The sequence below is a fragment of the Coptis chinensis genome, chromosome 7 (assembly GCF_015680905.1).
Source record: "Coptis chinensis isolate HL-2020 chromosome 7, ASM1568090v1, whole genome shotgun sequence".
NCBI lineage: Eukaryota > Viridiplantae > Streptophyta > Magnoliopsida > Ranunculales > Ranunculaceae > Coptis > Coptis chinensis.
In genome coordinates this window covers 67,846,395-67,869,562 of record NC_141462.1, presented here as the reverse complement: position 1 = coordinate 67,869,562, position 23,168 = coordinate 67,846,395, and the positions used below count along the sequence as shown (strand labels likewise).

Genomic DNA, 23,168 nt, shown 5'->3' with positions numbered 1-23,168 from the left:
CCATCTCTTGAAGTGTGAACCGTTGAAGGATTCAATCTTTGACACATTAGGTAAATTGCGAGCATTCAGTAGAGGTGCAGGATCTCTCATAGATGAAGTTACTTCCATGACTCCAGAATTAGTTTCTTTGATCGGTGGTGTCAACAGTGTAGACATCTTGATCTTTCCTTAAGATTGTTGAATGCAGATAAAAGAAAACAATAGAAGACAAGGACGTAATAATGTAATAACCAAGGCGCGGATTAGGTCAGTCCTTAAGGAAAGATTTAAGCCCTTCCAATGGTGCGTAAAGGCAACAATGGCGTCTTCCTCACAGGATTCAATGGTTAACAATGCGAGTCGACTTTGCCCTAGAAACGGACTACCCTCTAGAACGACAATATAACTCTCTCTGCGGCGGGCGGGGAAGAAGAGAAGAGAAGAAGATTGAAGCAATAAAAGACTTATCTGTTTCATGTAGGGTGGAGAGAAGGGAGTATCCACGAGTTCTGTTTTTGCTGGTGTGGAGGCAGCAGCACGACTTCAACTTCTGTCTCTTACTCTCTGTCATCGGTTCATCCCTATAGACACACACACTCTTGTGTGTTTATATAGAGGTTTCTGTAGGAATCCAAACATGAGAATGACTCCTCAATTCGGTCTCCCACAACAGCTATGAGACAGAGTCCAACTCGCACTGCGACTCCAGCCAAAACTTGTTTCAAAAAAGAAAAACAAGTTTAGGCAATTGGTAATCCACTACCCACTAGACAACCAGCCCAAGCCCACGTCCATTACCCACGACGCGACTCGGTTCGGTGCGCGCGGGCGGGCGCGTGCGTGTGTGGCTTTGGGTGAGTCCTCCCTCCTAACACAAAAGCCTTTGTACCCTAAGGGCACGCCCTTATGTTAGAGGTTCACCTCATATACCTCACTACCTAGTGGTGGTTCACCAATGTGGGACTAAACAACACACAAGTATTTGAAATACACATGAAGATTCCAACATTCCTTACTCTCTGAATTTCTCTGGGTAATGTTTTCCTGCTTTGTAGGTTGTATCCCTAGTATATTGTTAGGAAATACCATAGGAGCAAGGAATTAAATTTCGTTTTCGGTCATTGTTTCGGTGACCACAAAATACGAAAATATAGAAATTTTCGAAATTTTTTTGCGAAAAGTAAGAGAAAATATGCGAATACATCAACCAATATTAAAAATATTGGTAACAACTATTCTTTCAAATTTAAACGTCTAAATACCAAAAATGACCAAAATAAGCAACTCTCTCAAAATTAACAATCCTCTCACATAGACATGTATGTTATATCTCAATAATCACATGTCTCCCATAAATAAAAAAACAAACAAACAAACAAATAAACAAACAAACAAACAAACTGAGAAAAGCAACAAGAATGGCACAACACCCCAATAGCTATATTCCTCCTCAAAAGGCCAAAAACACAATAGTTGTATTCCTCTCAAAAGGCCAACACGACGAATGAACAATTAACACCGGCGAGAATGATCAATTTGGATGTCGGGCAAGACAAGAGCCATGACAAGAATCTTGTGTGGCAAACACGAAATCAGCTTCACAAGTGAAAGGAGTAAGACCAACCCGACCTTGAGTTTCCAAAAGAGTAGTGAAAGGACGAAGGCCAACCTGACCTTGAGTTTCCATATTGTCACCACCATCAAATGTTGCACCATCAGCACCTTCACTAGAAAAGTCACTTGAACTATCATCATCCAAAATTTTATAAGCTTGTGTTTGAGTTTGTGAAGGTGGAACATTAAGGTCCTCAATGTCTTCATCATTATAATGACTTTGGATTTCTTCACAAGTAGGCAATAGTTGTAAGCAGGGATAGTATTGTTATTTCCTTTTGTTAATCATGTAATTACCTTATTGCCCTTCTAGGATTCCTCTTATATTTGAATAAATAGAAAGTGATGTGAAGAAACTCACACACTTGATTTTTCTCCTAAATTAGCTTCTACATGGTATCAGAGCCAAATTTAATAGCTCCACAACCTCGCTTTCTCTGGGTTTTTTATATTAGACACATCTTCAGTAGCTTTTTTTATTTGATTCACACCGCCGCCGCTTTCTCTGGTTTCGTAATGTTGTTCTGATTGCAACCTAAGCTTCCACACTTTCTCTTTTGTTTGTTTCTTGTTTTCCAGTCCCGAGATGTGATAGATGTTAATCTGATTCTCAGATCTATTTATTATTGTTGAGGTAATTTAATTTTTTGAGATGGCTACTGATGATGTGTCTAGTATCTCGACTATTTCTTCGATTGGAACGTGTGAAGATGTCCAATCCTTCCACTCTGTTCATGATAATCAGAATCTCAAAATTACCTCACAGCTACTAGATGGCTTGAACTATATTTGATAGGCACAGTCTGTAAAACTGTTTGTTAGAGGTAGTGGAAAGATAGGCTTTCTTCTAGCTGGGCACAGAGAAAGCACCTGCAGAAACTGATTCGAAGTATGCTAAGTGGTTCTCAGACGATTCTATGGCCCGGACTTGGTTGATTAATTCAATGCAACCAATGATTTTTGCTGGCTATTTATTTACAAGCACTGCACATCTTATTTGGGAATCTCTTCGTAAGGTATACTCTCAAAGATAGAATAATGCAAGGAGTTTCCAACTTTCTAATGAGATTGGGAATTTCAAATAGGGTACCCAATCTTTGGGGGCGTACTATGCGAGACTTTGATCTGGTTGGAAAGAATTATCTCATTATGATAGCTTCATTGAATGGTCAACTAGTGCACCGAGTGAAACAGTTCCATCTCCACCTACTACAGCAGAGATTTATGCAAAGATAGTGGAGAAGAATAAAGTATTTCAGTTTCTTACTGGACTCAATCCTGTGTTTGAGTATGTTGTTGTTCATCTGCTGGACAAGTTTCCGTTCCCAACTCTTGAGAAAGCACACGCCTATTATCTCTCTGATCAGAGTCGTCGAGCGTCTATGCCTCATACTCCTGGTCTTCTATCCGAGACTTTCGCTATGGCGTCCGTTATGCTTATCCATCACCACCGCCGGTTTCTTCACAAAATTTCCGTGCACCACTATCGGTCTTTTGCCCCGCCAAAGAACCTCTCGGTAGTTCGCCCTCCACAAGAGAAGTGTGATTATCTGTAGCAAATTTGGGCATGTAAAGGCAACATGTTATAAGTTACACGGTCATCCTGGTTCTCAACAACACTCATCATCTCAGTCATCAGAACACCTATCTGCTGACTCTAATACACCAGGGTCTTATGCTTCTAGTGTTCTTTCTCCAGAAGAGATCAGCAGGTTCCGACAATTTCTCTCTCTGTCTTCTCAACCAGGGGTTTCTTATGTAGGTAACTTTGCATCCACCAATAGTGCTTCTGCATCCCAAACTTCACCCTGGATTGTTGATTCTGGTGCCACTAATAAAATGACTGGTATGTCCTCTCTTTTTCGGACTTATGCATCTAGTTGTTGGAAACGAACAATTTTTCTTGGCAATGGGGCTGAGACTCATATATTGCAGGGAAGGGTTGTATCTTTGTTACTGATTCTCTTTTGTTACCTGATGTTCTTCATGTCCTAAAGTTGACAACCAATCTTATTTCTGTTAGTACGTACACTCACTAAAGATATAAACTGCAGTGTAACCTTTTATCCATCTTACTGTGTTTTTCAGGATCTAGTGTCACAGAAGCCCTATTACTTGTCGTAATGGTGAAATCTTTAATTTACGTGTTCCACTAATTGACAAAGATTTGGTGCCACATCTCCCTATTGATGCCAACTTGACACCAGTAAGTAAATTAAATAGTTTATTTTATTTTATTTTTTGTATCAATATTTAATTTATTTAATTATGGTATCAATTTAGGCACAGTTGAAGACGATGTTAGAGGACTATATGCATGCCACGGCTTCTATGGCTAGTCTTATTGGCAAAATGAATAGTGGGTTGCACCCTAATAAGGATGATATATTGGAATACGCTCGTCAAGAATTGAATAGTCATGACATTTCATATTCTGAATACGCTGAAGTAGTTGCGACTCAGATGACCCCCCCACAAGTTCAAACTCGGCCATCTATCTCAATGGAGGATGTATATGTCCCTCATTTTGCAGGTGAATCAACTGATCCATCTATGCGTTACTCGAGCTCACAGGGAGAAGGAAGTAGCAGTTATGGTTTCTATTAGTATTTACTCGAGCTCACAGGGAGAAGGAAGTAGCAGGTATGCGTTACTCGAACTCAAAGCTACATCCAATTTATCTCTCAAAGTTGCATATAATTTATCTTAGTGAAAGTTTGTTATTGAACATTTAGTTACTGCATTCTTCAATATGCATTACTTACTATTAATTTGTTTCCTGGAAATTTTATATTTTATTTTATAAGCAATAGGAACTTTTTCATGGATATAAACTTTCATAGTGCCTGCCATAGTTGCTCCTGACCTTGTACGGTTGTATTAGTTAACCTGTACTATCATATATGTTGTATTGAACTGGTTATGTCATTGTCTTTCAGATGAAAGTAACACAGAAAGGATGAGTTCCCTTCTTAAGCCTATTTTTACATTTTAATGTTGTTGTTGGATCGCATCCTTACATGGAAGTCATTCATAGTACTTGAAGTTCCATTTATGAAAAATTCAGAGCTCATATGCTAAATTTCTTCCATTCCTTACTTTTGTATGACACCTGATATTTTTCAACAGAACTGGCAATGCTCTGACATGCCCATTTTACTGGTTAAAGTTTCCTAGATTGGGCACTCAATAGCTAGCCACTGAGGGCCTAATGAATTTGCCTCAAGGAAGTTCAGAAGACAGAAAGGCAGGTTCACTTGTTGTATACTTGTATCTGAAGAGTTTGTGCTTTCCGTTTTAATGTATGTTGGTTATGTCATATACTTGCACTCAACTTTGTTAAGAATGGCCCTGAGACATTGTCTTTAAAAGCTTCATAAGTTGACATATGTTCCTTCATTCACTGTCAAAACTATGTGGTGGAATTCTATCCAACGACAATCTAAATTATGCCTTTTCAAAAGACTACAGTAAATAAGTGTATCAGAATCCTCGGGAATGGATGTTCATTGAAAAAAAAACAAAAAAAGTGTACTGTAACTTCATTGTGTTACCATATTCTTATAGCTCATACCTCTATTTTGTGTTCACACTGATTGGACCATGAGATCTAAATTGACAGTTTTTATTTCCAATCGAATAGGCTGATTTTTTTAGAACTTGATCAAACGGTATTATGAAGGCCTTGTGTGGCCAATACTTGAATCGATGTGTTTCTAGGACACCACAAGATGAGTCATGAGTATCTTTGGAAGTTATCGATTTTAATCGATGAATTAGCCTTCCTTGCGTCGTGTAGATTGTAAGCAAGAGTCAGTCCCCATCGATTCATTTTTCTCTATGGGAGAAAGTTTGGTTTTAACTGACAAAAAAAGAAGAAAGTTTTGCTATTGCAGTATAGAGAAAAAATTAGCTAGGCGCTTGGAGCTAGGCGCAGTGAGTTGTTGGAAGTTGGAATTCCAAGCAATTTTAAGACTTACTGCTAAAAACGGGTGCTAAAAACCTTGTTGCTACTTATTGGTCATTTTAAATATGTTACTGAAAGTTATTTGGATATCTCTTTTGCCCATTTTGTCAGCGCATCTATTTAGTGCGTGTTTCAACCCAGACACCCAGTGTATTATCATTGTGGAGTATTTCTAATATCTCGAGACCGAAATTTGATAATAATGAGATGACGTATTGTTGCTACTAAATACTACCATTCCCATAAATGCACGAGTAAACGTACACTAGAAACATATAAGAAATGCACGACATAAAAACATCTTAATTCTGATCACGCCATTCCCATAAATGGTTAATCAGACGCTGCTCTAATTCCACATGCTCGTGCCTATTATGCACATATATGCCACGTTGCAAGACTCTGCGAAATTCATTTGAATTGGGGTTTCGGTCGGGAACAATTTCTGCTATATTAGGATTTTCAAAGTAATCATGGTTAATAATAGGCTCAGAGTCTCCATAAACGTAAGCGTTCAAATAGTTATGTCGTTCTTCCTCAACAATCATGTTATGCAAAATAATGCACGCCGACATAACATCATGGAGCACATCTTTGTCCCACAAGCGAGCTTTGCCTCTAACAATTGCAAAACGAGATTGAAGAACCCCAAATGCTCGTTCAACGTCTTTTCTATAAGATTCTTGCATCAGCGTAAAAAATTTATCTCTTCTTGATTTATGATTCCTTTTCGCCTTCACTAGTGTAGACAACTGATGATATATACCGTCAGCCAAGTAATAACCGACAGTATAGTCCTTACCCATGAGAGAATAGTTTGCCGGAGGGGTTAAACCTAATGTTAGTTTGTGAAAAAGATTAGAGCGCCACAAAACATTAACATCATTATTAGTACCTGGTAAACCAAAGTAAGCATGCCATATCCACATGTCGAAAGAAGCAACTGCCTCGAGTACAAGAGTTCCTGATCCATGTCGTCCAGTATACTGTCCTGCCCATTCCATTGGACATGCTTGCCACGTCCAATGCATACAGTCTAGACTGCCAAGCATGCTAGGAAAACCTCTTAATTTAGCAACATGGAGCAATCTGGCAATGTCTTCTTCATTTGGAGATCTCAGATATTGTGCACAAAATCTCTCCACCACATGTTTGCAAAACATTTTAACAAATGAGAGTGTTTTTTACTGTGCAATACGAAAATACTAATCCATTGAATCAGCTGGGCTTCCGTTTGCTAGCATTTGCAACGCACACATTATTTTGCCGTGTGACGACAAACCGAGTTTATTGGCTGCATCATATTTCTTCATCCAGAAATCACTATGTTCCTTAAGACCACTCCTAATCCTCAAGAATAGGTGACTGCTCATTCTGTTGCGCTTCCGAAATAAAACTTCATCATATGTGGGATTGACATCGAAATAATCGGCCTTTAAGAGAGCATTTCCCGTTGCCCTATTACGATTCCTATAAGCGCGTCCTGGAACAGACCCAATACGGAAAGTTGGTTGATTAGAGTTTTCAATGATATGAGCTGCTGTAACAAGATTCATTTGAATTGCGAGTGCAGCTGTTGTCAACACTTCTTGTTCATGCATGAAGTGTCTTTCAATACGTCGTCTTCTCTGGGAATCAGAATCATAATCATTATCACTATCAGAATTCATTTTGCTAGTAAATAAATTATGGAATAAAAATTGAAAATATTAAAAATTGTGTGAGATAGCAAATTGGTTTAATTTCTTGCGGAAAGTTATGTTATATATGCTGGTGGAGGGCCAGGAGAGTACACATGCAACATGCGTACTCTAGTACTCTAGATAGATTACATGCATTTCTTACATAATTTTTTATCTTGCACACACCCCAATAAACAGATTCCATGCATGCATGATTCATTTCAATCTTGCCCACAATTCTTTATCTTGCACACACCCTAATAATTTCTTACATAATTCATTACAATCTTGCCCACAACCCAATGACCCTAATCAATAGCGTCATGACCACAAGAAAGTAAAATTCAATAATTCAATCGACCCCTATAAAAGAATGTTTTTTCCTCTCTCAAAGGCACATTCCGCCAAAAACATCAAGTAATATTTTATTTTTGTATTATCAATAATACTTGTCTTTATTTCTCTCTCTTTCACTCTTTCAAGAACAATGTCAAGAGAGGATCATCATTTAGCATTGATGAAGACACAAGATATGCCAAGCATGGTTGGATAATTCAATTGATCCAATTACCGGAACAAATCAATCGAGGCAACATATTGTGGGATAAAATTAAAGAACAATTTGAGAATCGAGGATGATACGGGGTTTCTGAGAGGCAACGAACTATGAGAAGTGTTACAAGTCGTTGGCAATTTATAAATAAAGCGATTACTTTTATTTCGTGGATGTTTGAATCAAGCCGAGGATATGAACAAATCAGGAACTAATGAAATGGACATTGTAAGATTATATATATATATGGATATATATATAATTATTTAGCTATCAATTATTTAGCTAGAATATAATTGATTAAACTCAAACTATTTTTTTTTTCTTTTACAGATGGAGCAAGCAAAGAAGTTGTATGTCACCAGGTCTTCAGATAATAAACCCTTCAAATTTGATCATGCGTGGTTTATTTTGAAAGACTACTGAAAAATGGTAGCCATTCAATTCCAACTACACATGGTTTCTCTCAAACTAATTTTCATAACGGGTCTCCGGCTCCATTAAACTTAACAAGATGGCATGGGGGAACACCGATTCTGAAATGCAAAGACCGGGTTCATCAAAAAGACCGGATTGTGGAAGAAACAAATCAAAACAAAACAAAAAAAAGTTGACAGTCAAAACAAAACTTCTCTCAAATAATTAACGCGACAATCTCAACGGGCAATGGAGGCCATTGAGGCAGCAACTGACCGTGGGAAAAAATTCTATGAAAGTGAAGCGTTTAATCCTTTAAGGATTAAACTTGCAGAAAAAAAAAAAGAATTCCGTGAGACATTGGCATGGGAAAAGGAGATCATGAGCACAAATACATTGACTATGACACCTTAAGGAAAAGAATGGTACAAAAACGCAAAGAAACAAAATTTGAAATATCAAACTCTTCGCAATGCACGGACTCCTTCAAGAAATTTGCACTTTGAAGAATACGGAGAAAACGATTGATTAATTTGATTAAGAATTTTAAATGTTTCGTACGTATTTGATGTATTTTTAATGTATTTCCTTTTAATTTGTTGTTTTTTTTATTTTCAATAAATGTTTTATTTAAATAATTAATTAAGTTGTTGCAAATCGGAATAAATTTAATCTTAAAATTGAAATTGTAACCAAGAAATACAACTAAATCAAAAAAATTTAAAAGGGTAGGATAGAATGGTAATTGCATAAATTAAGTTATTAAAAAAAAAAAAAAAGGAATCAATTCTTACCGCTATTGGGAGTGGCGGGTGGAAAATCATAATTGAATTCTGTCCGCCATTGTGAGTGCGTGTAGGTTATTATTTGAATTAAATCACATTCCTAACCGCCACTGGCTACGGCGTGCAAGAGTAATTTGGATTTTTTTCCTTGCCCGCCACTGGCAATGGCGTACAAAGCATACGCTATAACGTTAAAATTGACTGCAAAAATAGAAAATTTTATAAAGATAGCGTTGGCGGTATAACGTTTTAACGTACCATTGGATCACATTTTACGTTAAATTTGGTGTTTTGCCGCACCATTGGACTTAGCCTTATAGATTGTGCCAAGTTTTAAACTTATCAAACACGCAAATATATGCTTAAATTTATTATATGTTTGTGATTTATTATGCAATAATTTATCAATTAGTTAAATTACATGATAATACACTTACTCCTATTACACAATACTGGAAATGAAATTTCTCAATTAGTTAAATTACATGATAATACCCTTAATCCTATTACACAATGCTGGAAATGAAAATTTCATAAAAGAACCCGAGCATATGCCCGGGTATAATACCTAGTCTTAATATTAAAGCTCCCACAATGGGTATTTTTCAAGCTCTATTAAAATTCCATGTCATCTCCTATTAAAATGGGAATTTCTCTCATATTATAACGGGAATTTCTCTTCTATTAAAATAAATTCTAACACTTTTAATTAAAGCGGGAATCATTCTCCTATTAAAATGGGAATTCCTTCCCCATTGAAAAGGAAAAATCTAGCATATCTAATTAAAACGGAAACTATTCTCCTATTAAAACATGATCTCTCTCCCAATTGAAAAAAAACGTGTTTTTAAAACTTAATTAAAACAATTTGTTAGAAAATTAAATCGGGTTAGCGAATAAAACGGTAATTCTAATTTTCTAAAAAAAATCTAAATATTTTCAAAAGAGCCAGTGCGTATACACGGGCCTACAAGCTAATAATATATATATCTAAGAATTTGGATTTTTTTTTTTTTTTTGGTAATTAGTGTTAGAATTTACAAAAAATTAGAGAATCTGTGAACCCTTGAAAAATAGAGTAGCTATAATAGGGGTGGGCAATGGGCCGGGTCGGGCTAGCCCGGCCCTAAACATTTAAAACCCTTCAAATATTAGGGTGGGATTCGGCCCGCCCTAAAGTCGACAAAGATGGGTCGGTCGGTCGGGTCACAAGTCTAAACCTCAAGCCCACCCCTACCCTAAGCCTTCTTTTAAAGGCTTTTGGGGTCGGCTATATATATATATATATATATTTTTTTTTTTTTTACTACATCATTTTTAAAACTCATTTATATTACAAAAAATAATAATCTACAAACTCAAAGTCCAACCAATCTAAGTAATAATCCCGTATAAGTCCAAAAATTTAAAATGCACATCCACAATCTAATGAATCAAGACATCGAGAGTTCGAATTTATTCTTCCTCAGACTCAAACCTCACTAAAATTACATTTTAAATTGAAATACATAGACAAATAATTATATTATCATTTTAAAGGAAGAAGTAATAGATATAAAGAAGAAACATAATAGTTTTGGTTAAGGGTCATGGAAGTTGTTAAACTATTTGTAATATCATAAATTATTTTATAATAAATTCAAACAAATATAATATTATATTTCTTTTAATTTAAAAGTGATTCAAGTTTTGTATATGGAAATGAAAATATTGGCTTTTGAACAAGTGATGGAGAAAGGTTTGAGATTACAAATGTCATTTTTTCGACAAAGGTTGTTTTGGTTTTTCTATATTACAAATATCCGCCTCAGATTTTGCTTTTAATGGTGTGGAAGGAAATCTTTAGTTTTAGACTTGGCTTGGATGTGAATAAAAATATAATTTATAAAAAATAAGTGAGAAAAGAATTTGAGAATAATAAGTTATGAACTTTGACTTGATGATCAAAGGAATAAAGTCTTATTTTTATTAGGCTAAGTGCTTTCGTTGTTTCACGTATGGTACATTAAGTTGACAAATTTTTTGTTATATAAGACAAGTTATTGGAAGTACCCTTGGGTGTAAGTGATAAATTACAGCGACAATGTTATTTTAATTGAAAATATTTAACAAAGAGTTGGACAATTATGGTATGTGTATTTTATAGTGAAAGTGTGAAATAGGGCGGTTAGGGCTTGGTTAGGAATTAGGCTAATGATGAAATTTGAATTAGGGATTTCGGCCTATGTTTTAGAATCTTAGCCTAGCAACCTACCCTAGAAGGCATTAGGACGTACTGGCCCTAAACTCTGTGAGGGCTTTAGTTGTGAGAGCTTTATAGGGCTTAGGGTCGGGTCGGTCAGGACCGGGTTAGGGTCGTTAGGGCCAAATTCCCACCCCTAAGCTATAATATATGGCTAAATCTATGGTGCGCAGGTCGTATGGTATGCTATCAAATCTGGGCCACTCATACCAAGGGGTTGCGTGTGTATTGCATGACAAAAGTACTGATCCAAAGGCCCACATTACCTGTGCACCATACATCTCGCGCACGGAAGACATGCTCATAATATATATCTAAGTATCTGACACCTTAACTACATCCCAATAAGGTTATTTCGGTCATTCCACACAACACAAGGACAGTTTTTGGTCAACTAGACAAATATATCCCTTTAAATCCTCGGCATATGTTGGTATAATAACGAGCTGCACAAAAGCAGAGCAAAATAAGGTGATAGAAAAGATATAAATAACTTTCATATTAATTGACTTAAAAAAAAAAAAAAAAAAAGAGAGGTTGGTTTTATTTTCTGATTTTTTTTCTTCATCCTCTTTTCTCCCTTTTCAACCTTCTCTTTCTCTTCAATGGCACCATCAACAATGAAGGGTTCTCTCCTTTCTCTCTTCTTAACTTTCTGTTCTCTCCACCTCGTTTCATCTTCATCTCGTTGTCCTCTACAATCCAATATCTTTCTCAACAATCTTCAATCTCAATGTCCCCTTTCCCTTGCACCAACTTTGTCTATTGAGGTAATGCTTTTTTTCTTAGCCTTTTTTTATTTTATTTTATAGATCTGTTGTTTTTAATAACTGGTATTCTTCATTTTTATGTTTGGTTGTGTTATTTATGCTTTATCTGCTTGATTTTGTTTAAAGGAATGATTTTTATGCTGAAAATATGTTATTTTTGTTCATTTTTTATGACATTGATTGGTTTTTATGCAAAAGGGTTGTTTGATTTGCTATGTTTATGTAGGTTTATGTTGTTTTTATAGGATTATGTATTACAGGATTAGTTATTTGTGATGGGGTTCTTGGTATGTTGTTGGTTGTTAATGGTGAATCAGAACTATCTCTGTGGGGTTGACTTTTAGATAGTTGGTTGTTTTTGTTTGGTTGGTGTGATGAGTTCCTTGTTTTTGGAAAATGGAACCTTTTAGTTTTGAATATTGACTATTTTCATTTTTTTGTTCATATAAAAATGGTTTCATGTTTTGGTTGTTGATTAATGTTGACTTTTTTTGTACTTAGTGTCAACATTAGTTACCTATGGTTTAGTCTTTTGAAGAACAGTTAGAATGAGGACTTTTCCGTGTAGGTTGTTGTAGATGATTTGAATGGTTTTGTTAGAACAAATTGAACTTGATTGATTTTAAAAGGTTGGCTGATTTGCTTTTGTAACTAATCCGTTACTGTTTGAGTTTTTGCATTTAGATTGTTCTAAATCAGATATTATAGTTTGAAACGGCTTTACTACTTCAAAAGACAATGGGATTGAGTTTAAAAGCGGATTATATATTCGTCTGATCAGAGTTTTTATAGCGCATGAGGTATTTTTGGAGTTCGAAACTTGTCATCACCGTATTATATCTTACCTCTATCAGAAGCGAAAAAGAAAGGAAAATAAGGAAAATGGAGGCTTTCTGTGATTGCATCACCATATTAAATGCGTAGGTGGAGTTTTTTTTTCCCAAAATGCTATGAGGATAAGCTTGCACTTGTCTTTGAATGTATGTCTGATATGTGTTATTTGAGTAAATATTATGACAGACAGGCTTGGGATGGTGCATGAAAAATTTTTAGGAATCAGCAGCCATAGCTGGGGTAGCTAACAATTTTAATTTTTTTGAAAAGTAATCTTTATTGATAATTGGTGCAAAGCATAAAGAATACAAAGAGTGAACTAGAGCCTCACACGACCATAATAAATGGCCTAGACTTATACAATGATACCACCTGAAGAGGAACCCATAATGACACGACAGAAGAGTATATGTGTCCTCAGACAGGAACAAACAGGCATGCTATGTTCATGCTTAACTTGCTCTTCAAGATAATTTTGGCTGTAATAGATAAGTAATATTTGGCTGGCTGCTTTGCCGTCATTCTCAACTTTAATGCTGTGTTAATGAGGGATAACGGGATGTACCTACTTAAGATGCTTATATGCCTCTTAGATGTGAAAAGATTTGAAAGGATAGTAGGATACACCCAGGGAAAGGTCAACAAGGTGTACTATTTAAAGGATTTCAGACGTAAGTAGCCATATAGAACATAGGCTAATGTGCTTTAAGGATCTAATGCGCTACATATAGAACATATAGAACATAGGCTGGATTACCTAACACCATCACCAGTTATGAACAATTTCACAAACTGCTTCCCTAGTTCATTTACTATGTTTAGAGCTTAAGTTTTGGGTTAATCTGCTAAGGATTCATATCCTGAAAGGAAGTTTACCAATTATATGTGAGGCTGAACTGATAGAGGCATCTGAATATGATTATTTGTTTTAGGAGTTGCCATAATCTATTTGCTAGGTAAGATGTTTTCTAGGCTTAACGTTAATGCCATCATCTTATAGGTGCACCGGTAGGGACTTGCTCTAGTTTCTTATTTGTCTCACTCATAGGCTGAGTGTGGGGTTTCAATGTTAAGGTGGGTGATTAGAAGTATATGAATGCCAGAATCAGAGTTGATGCAGATTCAGTTCAACTGGAAAAGTCAGTTGGGATTTTTGAGCTACATAAGACGAAGATCAGTAGTAGTATTCATTGATTTTGAAAGTCTATTGAATATGGGAGAAGTCTAGTAATTTTTTGGTCTTGTAAGAAAGAAAACACCAAAGCAGGGATAACAGGTAGACATCCATGCTGAGTTAAATTGCAGAATGAGGTTTGAACTGTCTGCTGCTTTAGTTTGTGGAACCAACAATGGTTTGATCATAACAAGCTGTCCTTACCTCTTTTTGTGTTATGTTGCTACTTGCTAGCCATCAATCCCATCATATGCATGTCGACTATATTGGCGTCATTTCCCTCTTAATATTGAATCTCCTTTATTATTTTAATTGGTTGGTGGATCTGCAAGTCTGCAACTTTTTTTGAATTGTGATGTTGGATTACAGTATGATTTTTGAAAATGAACTCAATATTAATATTGTTACACTTGTATAAGACGACTATAAGCTAGCCTTAACAAATTAAGAAAAATATTACCGTCTTAAAACTTGCCTTTGGGTTATAGCCATTTTACAGGGTCATTCTGTTAACTGAATTCTTTAAGCTTTGGCTGTGGCCTTCTTTATGGGAAATGGGTCTTTGTCAAATTGTCTTGTGGATTTGTATTTTGCGTGTTGCTCATTGGTTATGGGTAAGGAAGTGATGTTTTCTAACATTGTATTTTTACTCATTTAAGGTGGATGGAGAGTCCCTTGATAGAGCTTTAAAGTGCAGTCATAGAAATATATATACTGCTGTACTATTCCATGCTTCCTGGTGTCAATATTCACGTCGGATGCGACCTACATATGATGTCCTCAGTTCAATGTTTCCTCAAATCAGACACTTAGCAGTCGAACAATCCGCTGCCATGCCAAGGTGAGTGTTGGCAAATTCTGATGTTCTTATTCTCACAATCATTGCACGAAAATGGAAGAAGCTATTCCTCCTTTCCCCCTTTACAATACATGTGGGCTAGCATTGATGGTTAATGAGGTCAACCACAGACAAAAGTAAAATAAGTTTTTACTTAAATTCTTGGACAAGGTTACCTAGATTTGTGTGGATGGTTGATCTTGATTGATTTTCTAGAACCACAGCCTCTAAGGCTGGGGCTAGGAGGATTGCTTCTTGGATCCTATGATTCCCATCAGTACTTAATTGTTACTCAGCGCATTCATTTATGTTTCAGCTCACTCTGTACATTATCATGATTGACTTACTATGCATGTGTTATCTCTACAGTGTGTTCTCTCGGTATGGAATACATAGCTTGCCATCCTTAGTGTTGGTAAATCACACAGCAAAGGTGCAGTATCAGGGTCTGAAAGATCTCAACTCACTTGTACGCTTCTATAAGAAAATGACAGGTATGGTCCACTCCATGGCAAACATACATTTGTTTCTTGTTTTGGTTGTTGGTTTTTGTAAAAAAATGGAAACTTCATTAGTACTCTGTCTCCAAACAGGACTTGAGCCAATTGATTATCTCACTGATAATCAAAGACTGGAAATCACTGAGAAACCTCTTCTTCAGCTCTTGGACAGGTCTTCTAGAATGGAGACAATTGCGAGGGAACCTTACCTAGCATTCTCCATATTATTCCTCAGCTTTAAGGCATTCCTATACTTTTTTCCGGGGTTGTTATCACGCCTCAAAGCTTTCTGGGCTTTGTACATTCCGCATCTCAACTTGGAGATATTTGGAGAGACGAGTCAGTTAATAGGGCGTGTTCTTCAAATGGTTGATCTGAAAAGGGTGTGGACTAAGGTGACGTTATGCAAGACAAGAAACTTTCAGAAGGGGGCAAAAAATGCCCGGGTATGGGCATCTTCCCTGGCTTCAGTCTCGTTGGGGGAGTCATCTTCTGTGAGACCTTCGTGCTCTGGAGAATCATGAGCTTGTCCGGCTTTGCATGCCATCTCAAGCCGAACTGCAATACAATTTGGAGGAAGAAGAGAGCTTCTTGAGATGGATGTAATTGAAGAAGAGAACACTTGTTATGCTAAGGGTAGGTAGTTTTTTTTTTTGACCTTTCTTGGTTTTGTTATTCTGTCTTGTTACTAATGTTTATAACTCGGCTGTTTTTTTGTGGTTTTAAGGGGAGCAAACAAGCTATCATGTAAATTATAGAACAACCATTTTCGTGTATATTATTTGTCATTTGGAGTAACAACTACCCCATATTTTGTGGCATGTATCAGAACACAACAGCTATTTCTATTTTCTTCCTTGTAATGTAAAGCTTGGACTGCAAATCTGCTGTGCCTGGATTGTTGACTAAGGGCGGTGGCAGTTATTCTTTAAATCTAAATGTGGTGTCTGATCAAAAGCTCCCATGCTCCAAAAAAGTTGCAAACAAGATTTTTCACCAATCCTCTCATTTGTGATCTGTGCAGTTTTGTTTTGTTTTGATTTTTTGGCAGTATTAATTTTATAGATAAGAAGGATGGGTGTAGAGCAGTGCTTTCTACGGTATCACTTCCGAGCGTTTAAGCATAGCTAAACTAACTAGTCACTACAAGAGTGATCATCGTAGTCAATAACAAAAGGTTTTTCTGTAGTAGTGTCACTGCTCCATCTATTGCCATGTTGTTGCTTCAGCTTTCTTCTTTGTTCCAACAAACTAGCTTTTTTAAAATTGATCTGAGCAGCTCTTGCAATGTTGGAGCAATTGGTAATCTCAAGATTGACTGAAAAAAATAGAAGAAAATATCAGTATGTAAAGTCAATGCCTCGATGGTCATCTCCAGAACGCATTCTCTTGCCAACTGTTGGAGTTTATTTTATATTTTATTTACAACTCTTGGGAATTTTGTAGTTTAAGTCATTATGTCTTTGTAGAGTAGAAAACATGCCTGCTCGTTTTCCAGCTAACAGGACAACTAGTATGAGTTCCATTTCCGAATGGGGAGATATTAAAATTTTAAAATATATCCCCGTATAAGAAAATTGGGTTAAACCTCGGCTTTAGTGGGATTCCCTTTCGTGGCTTCTGGTCGATCAGATTAGTGTGACTTGGGTCAGTGGATGGTCTTTATCTTGATGTAGTGTGTACCTCGAGGATCTGTCATCTAGATAGATGATCTATCTGAATCTCTCCAGTCTCCACAAAGGCCACAAGTATAAAGAGTAGCTATTCAACGGAGAAAATAGTTCTCATTGTACCTGAACATCTAGACGACAAATATTGGAACAACAAATCAGTTTGTTCACCTCAAGTGTGAGCAAGGTATTCTCTTTTGTCATTTTAATACCCTCTTTAACCATATGCAGAGTGTGAGCCCAATTCGTGTCACAAGTCACAACTAACTCAGAAGGCTGTTAACATCTCATGGCCACCGACAAAGTTTTCTTCTCTTGCAAGGAAGAAACCAAAGATTCATTTGTCCCTACAAACCACAATCACTTGATTCCATTATTGTACACTAGAATCTACCTTCACTCACATAGAAGTATACCATTTCAACTTATCCACATGGGCACAAAGCAACAAACACGCCACTTTGAAGTTTGAACTTAGAAGTGTAACCAAGACTAAAGTGCCGAAAGAAGAGCCTTACGGAATCCTATATTGGTTGCATTCACTCAAAGTAATATTACTGCACCCAAAGCAACAATTTACAAGTCCAAAAGAAATATCTATGTACCTTAATCAAAGGAGTCTTTTTCACCTTAATTGATTTTATTGGACATTTCTCACCTTGTCACTATTTTGGTAAGATAGCTTCTTACTCAACTTACTAGTCCAACCCTCACCCTTTAAACAAGAAGACATATTGAAGGCTGATTTATAGAAACATCACCAAAACATGACCTTCCAGTGAAAACAACCTTCTATTGGTGCAATAATTAAACAAAACCACAACTCATATTTCAAGACATCCTTACACACCTTCCCTTCTCCTATTTTCAAGGAAAAATCCTCTGTTGAGATGGATTTAGACGATTGGGAATATCTTCCTGATGCTGGCTATCTTGATTTCAATCACCATGAACACAGTGGCAAGGGACAGTTCTCTACCGAGAAAGTATTCGATCCCAAAGGCGTTATACGTCCATTTCCTACCTCTCCTCATATACACAAAGCACCATTAGAAAATCCCCGTGTACTGAGTCCTGTTCTGATCAGCTTAGAACTGACGGTGAAGAGTAACAAAGGTCAGGAGCTGGAGCTCAATGAAGTTCCATTTATTGACATCGGTGTAATACCACCGGTGAACAAAGTAATGAATTTAGGAACAGTTGGAGCTGATCAGGACACAGTTTCAAGAGTTTTCTTCAAGAAAATGAAGGAAAATGAATTCGTCGACATGAAAATGGACTCACCTAAGTCTAGTAGTAAGGGACTTAAGCTTTTAACTGATGCAGGATCAGTGCACTTTGAAGACAAGGAAGAGGCCCATAAAACTTCTTCTGAAGTGGTAAAAAACCAGGAGATGGTGAGCAAGGAATTATACACGGATTCAAATATTAAAAAAGGGAAAAACTGGGAAGGTACTCTAAACATATGGGGGTGGAAAGTATCTGGAGTTGGTGCCCTTTGCTGCATAGGTGTTGTTGCTGCTACTACTATTTGTGTTTTCATATTTGGAAACCGACGAGGAACCAAACAGCACCACAGCCAAAAGATTCAGTTTCAAATACACTCTGATGACAAGGTATGAAAGTTGGTTCATTAACATATTTTGGGCTGCTTCTTACCCTTTGGATCATATATGTGAACACCATCTTATGGCATTTTAACTGTATGTACAGAAGATTAAGCAAGTGTTTCACCAACAACCTTTATTGAGTCGAGCAATATCAGCAGCAAAAGATGTACCCCTGAATGAAGCTCATATATTCTTGGGAGGTTTCTGAGACGAAGTTTAAAGTGTTGTTGCTGCAAATGGAATTAGAATCTGTCCACTGGGCACTGTCTTTATATTTTATAGGCCTTACTAATAACGTCGCTGGTTGCACAGAGCAGTACAGCAGAGAAAAATTATATATACACACATCATTGAACATGGACAACTAGAAAGCAGAGAAGCCAGAGATTCTTCAACTTATGTTGCTTTTCGTTGGATTAGTTTGATGAAAATTAACATATAGATTGCCTTTGTTCCACTTTCCAAAGCCTTTAAAAATTTGCAGCCTGCATTATTTTGCAGTGTACTAGGCTGGAGTTTGTCTGTTCACTACAATTACACCTTGTGGATAAAGAGTGGTGGTTATCTATCATGTAGCCAATTGAGATGGCAGTTAAACTGGTGTTCCTTATCCAATCTATAAACAAAGATTATATGCAAATCTAAGTGTTAGCATCGCTATCCCATCCGTTGACATTATATTGCTATGTTTGGTTATATGTATTTACATTTTCCATGTAACCACCCACAAAACAGTGTTTGGTAGTAAAATGCAAATAGGCGGTTAATGCAACAAGTTGCAATTATATACACTATATAAGTAGTTTCCATGACATCCATTTGCAGCCAAAAAAAATTGTGTAAATAAATGCAAACACAAGAGAAGTGGTTTCTCTTATATAAAATGTGAAAAAAAATAGTGAAATAATGTATCGAACTTTACATCTTTTTGCTTTGGGTTTACCAAGCACAAATAAATTGGATGCAATACAATCACATGCCATTTGCAACTCGGTGGACCGAACCAAACAGAGCAATATAACCACATTTCCAAGTTTACCACATTTCCAAGTTTTTGTTTATGCATCAGTCTCATTTTGATCTATTTCTTCTGGAAAAGATATATGATGCTTTAACAAATCGTTAAACTATTACTAAGACTCAACTATTTGATCCTGTTTTCCATTAAAACCAACGTGAAACTGTGCAAGAGATTCGTTGTTCCCGACCGTGTGCTAGTCTCACCATCAAGTTCAAACTGTTCAATACAAAAAGACCCTTCATTTGGTTAACACCTTTCCTGGCCATTTTAGCTTTTGCTAACTTATTATAAACCTCATTGAAAACAACATTTAATCAAAGAAAATATCCGAACCAGTCTGAGAAAGAAACGGAGATAGAAAATCCTACATTCCTTCTTCAAACAATCTAGTCATCTAAACAAGGAACTGATAACAAGATTCCATCTTTCTTTCCCCTCAAACAAAATTCGAGAAGAGGCTTTTCAGCACAATGAAATGCAAAAATAACCCCTTCTTATTATACGCCTCTGTCTGAACCATACATGGTCTAAGCATTATTCCACATCTGGTAATTTTAAGGCAATAAAAATAAAATCTGGAAAAATATCCAAGGCTGATTGGGAGGACTAAAATAAGTCCCATTGAAAACAACCTGAGAACATCTCTGAACACAAATACACTCAAAATTGAGAGATTGTAAGAGATGTATAAATATGTGCCTCATAACTAAGCCATATGACATAGGAAGATTGGTGGAAAAACTCCACCAAAAATTAATAACTCATATGGCTACTCTGAGAGGCAAAGATTCAAAGAAATATAAGACTGATTAAAAGTTAGAAAGAGAGAAGCAAAGATTTGAGTGACTCTACTTTTTTGGAGACTATAGGATTAGGGTTTGGGTATGAAGTGAATGTGAATGATTAGGGCTTTTTTGGCTTTTTAAATCAATTTTATTGTTTGGCTAAACTACCAAAGTACCCTTGGGATAACATTTTAAGAGCATCTCTAGGTGGACGTATCCGTGGTCGCATTCTTCAAATTTGAAGAAATGCGTCGGAATTCGGAATTGGGTGAGTCGATAACCCGCCTTGAACTTGCGAAATAGGATTAGGGTTTGGTATTTTAATGTCGCCCCAAGTTTTTTGACTTTGAACCACGCCGGTAATCGGGCGCGCGCCAAAGCATTAATGTGTAGTTTTTTTTTTTAATGAATGTAGGTGATTTTTTTTGGCTTTTTAAATCAATTTTAGCCAAGTCATTAATGTCCAAGAGGGTCATTGTTTGTCAATGGAAGATTCTTCAAATTTGAAGAGTATGCTACCACCACCTAGAGATGCTCTAATAGAGGTTACAAAATATCTATCGGTGGGCAGTCCATGATATGTTGAACGGAAACAAACGTGAAATCGTTGGTATTTTGTTAGGAAAAAATCCGATAAATTCACCAATCTTTGCTCTTCTTCTCACATACACTTCGATCGTCGAAGAGCGAATGTAATTGATGCCATAGTATCAGCGTGAAGCAGACGCACTTGAGAGGAAAAACATATCAAATCAAAGCGAATGAAACAAGTAACGTGCCCAGCAATTATTTTTTGAGCTTAAAGAAGAAACACCACCAAACTACCCCACCACGCACCAAGACCACCCCATGTGCACCAAACTTCTTAAAGTGTAACCTGTAGAAGCACACTCTGATCTATTTCTATTCATTTTTTACATTAATCAAGTCTCTTAAACTAATCTCCATTTTCATTTTTCAGTATGGTTCCAAATATGAATGTGGTAAGAGTTGGTACGTAGACGCCAGGTTCCCACAACATTTTTCTTTCTTGAGAAATGAAAACAACAAAAATAATAAATTCGCTATAATTCAAATTGAGAAATATATATGGGAAATTTAAAGATCTGTGATCTGTACGAAAAAGAACAACTTCTTTAGAGAGTATTAGTGGTGACTTTACCCCAAAAAAAACAAAGCAGTTGGAGTGGCGTCAACACCAGTATATGTCATGTTATGACTGAAATTATAGTGTCCAATTCTTTTGGACACAAAAGCGTTAGCCGTCAGCTTGTGGTTTTTGGCACATGGATGATTATGGACTCAACAACGGATCTGGAATCAGGTCTTTTTTTAACGTTCAAAGTTTACCCGCACCAATTGCCCATATATTAATTTAAGTATGTAACATGTGTTGAATGATTCCTTGTTGGTTTGTTGAAATGAGAGTATGAGACTATTCGTTACGGAATTTAGGGTGTAATACGTTCACATAGCGCAACTTCATCTAGTTAATTGTTGTAAGATGAATAATTCCTTGGAACAAATACAACCACATTCACAAAAGAATTGGATCTCATGGACTAGGTTCTCCCAATTTTTAAAATCATCATTTGCAATAACTCGGTGCAAAATATCTGCAATTACCCGAGAGAAGAATGTATGACCAATTGGCCATTCATTAAAATAGGAGAACATGTGGCCATGTGATGATGCAGATGGAAACTAGGCTAAATAACAAGATTCAATGAAGAAGATTGCTCCGTGAACTGGACCACTTAGCTTTAATTATTCCTAATTTCCTAACACAAGGACACAAAATTGTGTGATCTGGCCTTAGTTAATTTGTTCACATTACAACGTTAAATAAAAAGTTGATTTAACCATAAAAACTAAAAACATGCATGCTTAACCATAGAAATGTCAATAAGGAGAGAAAAAAATATAACTACAAATGAATAGAAGTTGAACAAGGAGCTAGAGTGGAAGCTGATAACAAAGATACAAATAAAAATACCAATGACTTCTATTTGCTTAAAATTTATTTCCCTACACAACCAGCACTTCTCTCTTCCCACAAAAATAACACAACAATTCGAACACCCATATTTATAAACACCGTAGCACCACCAACTTCCAAACAAATGATTCCCACAAATTTAAATTACAAGAAGCCACAAATAACCTATGCATGTCACAAAAAAGAAGTTCCATCTAATAATAGAACAGATTTAGTAGAAGAACCCAAAGGCAACTGCAGCCAATGATGCAAAAGCAGCTGGAACAAATGCAGTAGCATCTGAGATCATAACAGGTGAAGGTGCAGGTGCATGGTGATGATCAGCTGCAACATACTGGACTGATGATACAGCCATGATCATCATGACTACTGCTACCAAAACTCTCATTTTCATTGCCTCCATTTCTTTGTAATAAAAGTGTTCTACAAATCCTCTTGAATGGTAGTGTAGGAAGAGGAAATGTAGAGAATGCAAAAAACGTTGAGTTTGAGGGGTTGGGAAGAAATGTTAAGGGTGAGCAGGGTTTATAAAGGGTAGGCTGCCCGAAATGACCGTTCAACGACATGCTTTGTTAATTCTGTATGTTGGTCAGCTCTTCTTTCTGCCCGGTTTGCCCGTTGTTGTTGTTGACAGAGTGTAATGATCGTGGTCATACAGCTGTTACTCTTTCTTATCTGGGTCCCATCTTTCGCTGTTTTATTTAACTACCGCCTCTTTATTTTAAATT

The 23,168-nt window shown here is 36.5% G+C and overlaps 4 protein-coding genes and 1 long non-coding RNA gene across 7 annotated transcripts; 3 read left to right on the top strand and 2 right to left on the bottom strand.

Annotated features, from left to right (window-relative positions):
• The first annotated feature begins 3,764 nt into the window (after nucleotides 1-3,764).
• On the top strand, nucleotides 3,765-4,980 carry LOC147488511 (uncharacterized). The gene is made up of 2 exons (XR_015202917.1): nucleotides 3,765-4,236; nucleotides 4,723-4,980. It is a non-coding gene; the product is annotated as an uncharacterized LOC147488511 (long non-coding RNA).
• An 882-nt stretch (nucleotides 4,981-5,862) lies between these two features.
• On the bottom strand, nucleotides 5,863-6,723 carry LOC147488510 (uncharacterized). Its single transcript, XM_086574400.1, has one exon. The coding sequence runs from the start codon at nucleotides 6,721-6,723 to the stop codon at nucleotides 5,863-5,865; it is 861 nt and encodes a 286-aa protein (XP_086430526.1).
• Nucleotides 6,724-11,671: 4,948 nt separating this feature from the next.
• Nucleotides 11,672-16,238, top strand: LOC147488509 (5'-adenylylsulfate reductase-like 7). 2 transcript variants are annotated; one of them, XR_015201274.1, is made up of 5 exons: nucleotides 11,672-12,009; nucleotides 14,677-14,858; nucleotides 15,225-15,349; nucleotides 15,449-15,991; nucleotides 16,083-16,238. XR_015201274.1 is itself a non-coding variant. In XM_086571226.1 (4 exons), exons 1-4 carry the CDS (start codon nucleotides 11,845-11,847, stop codon nucleotides 15,877-15,879), a joined length of 903 nt encoding a protein of 300 aa, XP_086427352.1. In that variant the 5' UTR covers nucleotides 11,675-11,844; the 3' UTR covers nucleotides 15,880-16,238. The 2 variants fall into 2 exon arrangements, 1 of the variants encoding a protein (XP_086427352.1); XM_086571226.1 differs by having other exon boundaries at nucleotides 11,675-12,009; nucleotides 15,449-16,238.
• A 972-nt stretch (nucleotides 16,239-17,210) lies between these two features.
• Nucleotides 17,211-19,275, top strand: LOC147488508 (uncharacterized). Of its 2 annotated transcripts, none has more exons than XM_086570055.1 (2): nucleotides 17,211-18,641; nucleotides 18,742-19,275. In XM_086570055.1, the coding sequence occupies exons 1-2, from the start codon at nucleotides 17,916-17,918 to the stop codon at nucleotides 18,841-18,843; spliced, it is 828 nt and encodes a 275-aa protein (XP_086426181.1). In that variant the 5' UTR covers nucleotides 17,211-17,915; the 3' UTR covers nucleotides 18,844-19,275. The 2 variants fall into 2 exon arrangements, with proteins under 2 accessions (XP_086426181.1, XP_086426180.1); XM_086570054.1 differs by having other exon boundaries at nucleotides 18,739-19,275.
• A 3,147-nt stretch (nucleotides 19,276-22,422) lies between these two features.
• LOC147488507 (arabinogalactan protein 13-like) lies at nucleotides 22,423-22,946 on the bottom strand. The gene has a single exon (XM_086573317.1). It carries the CDS (start codon nucleotides 22,841-22,843, stop codon nucleotides 22,652-22,654), a length of 192 nt encoding a protein of 63 aa, XP_086429443.1. The 5' UTR covers nucleotides 22,844-22,946; the 3' UTR covers nucleotides 22,423-22,651.
• Nucleotides 22,947-23,168: the final 222 nt, after the last annotated feature.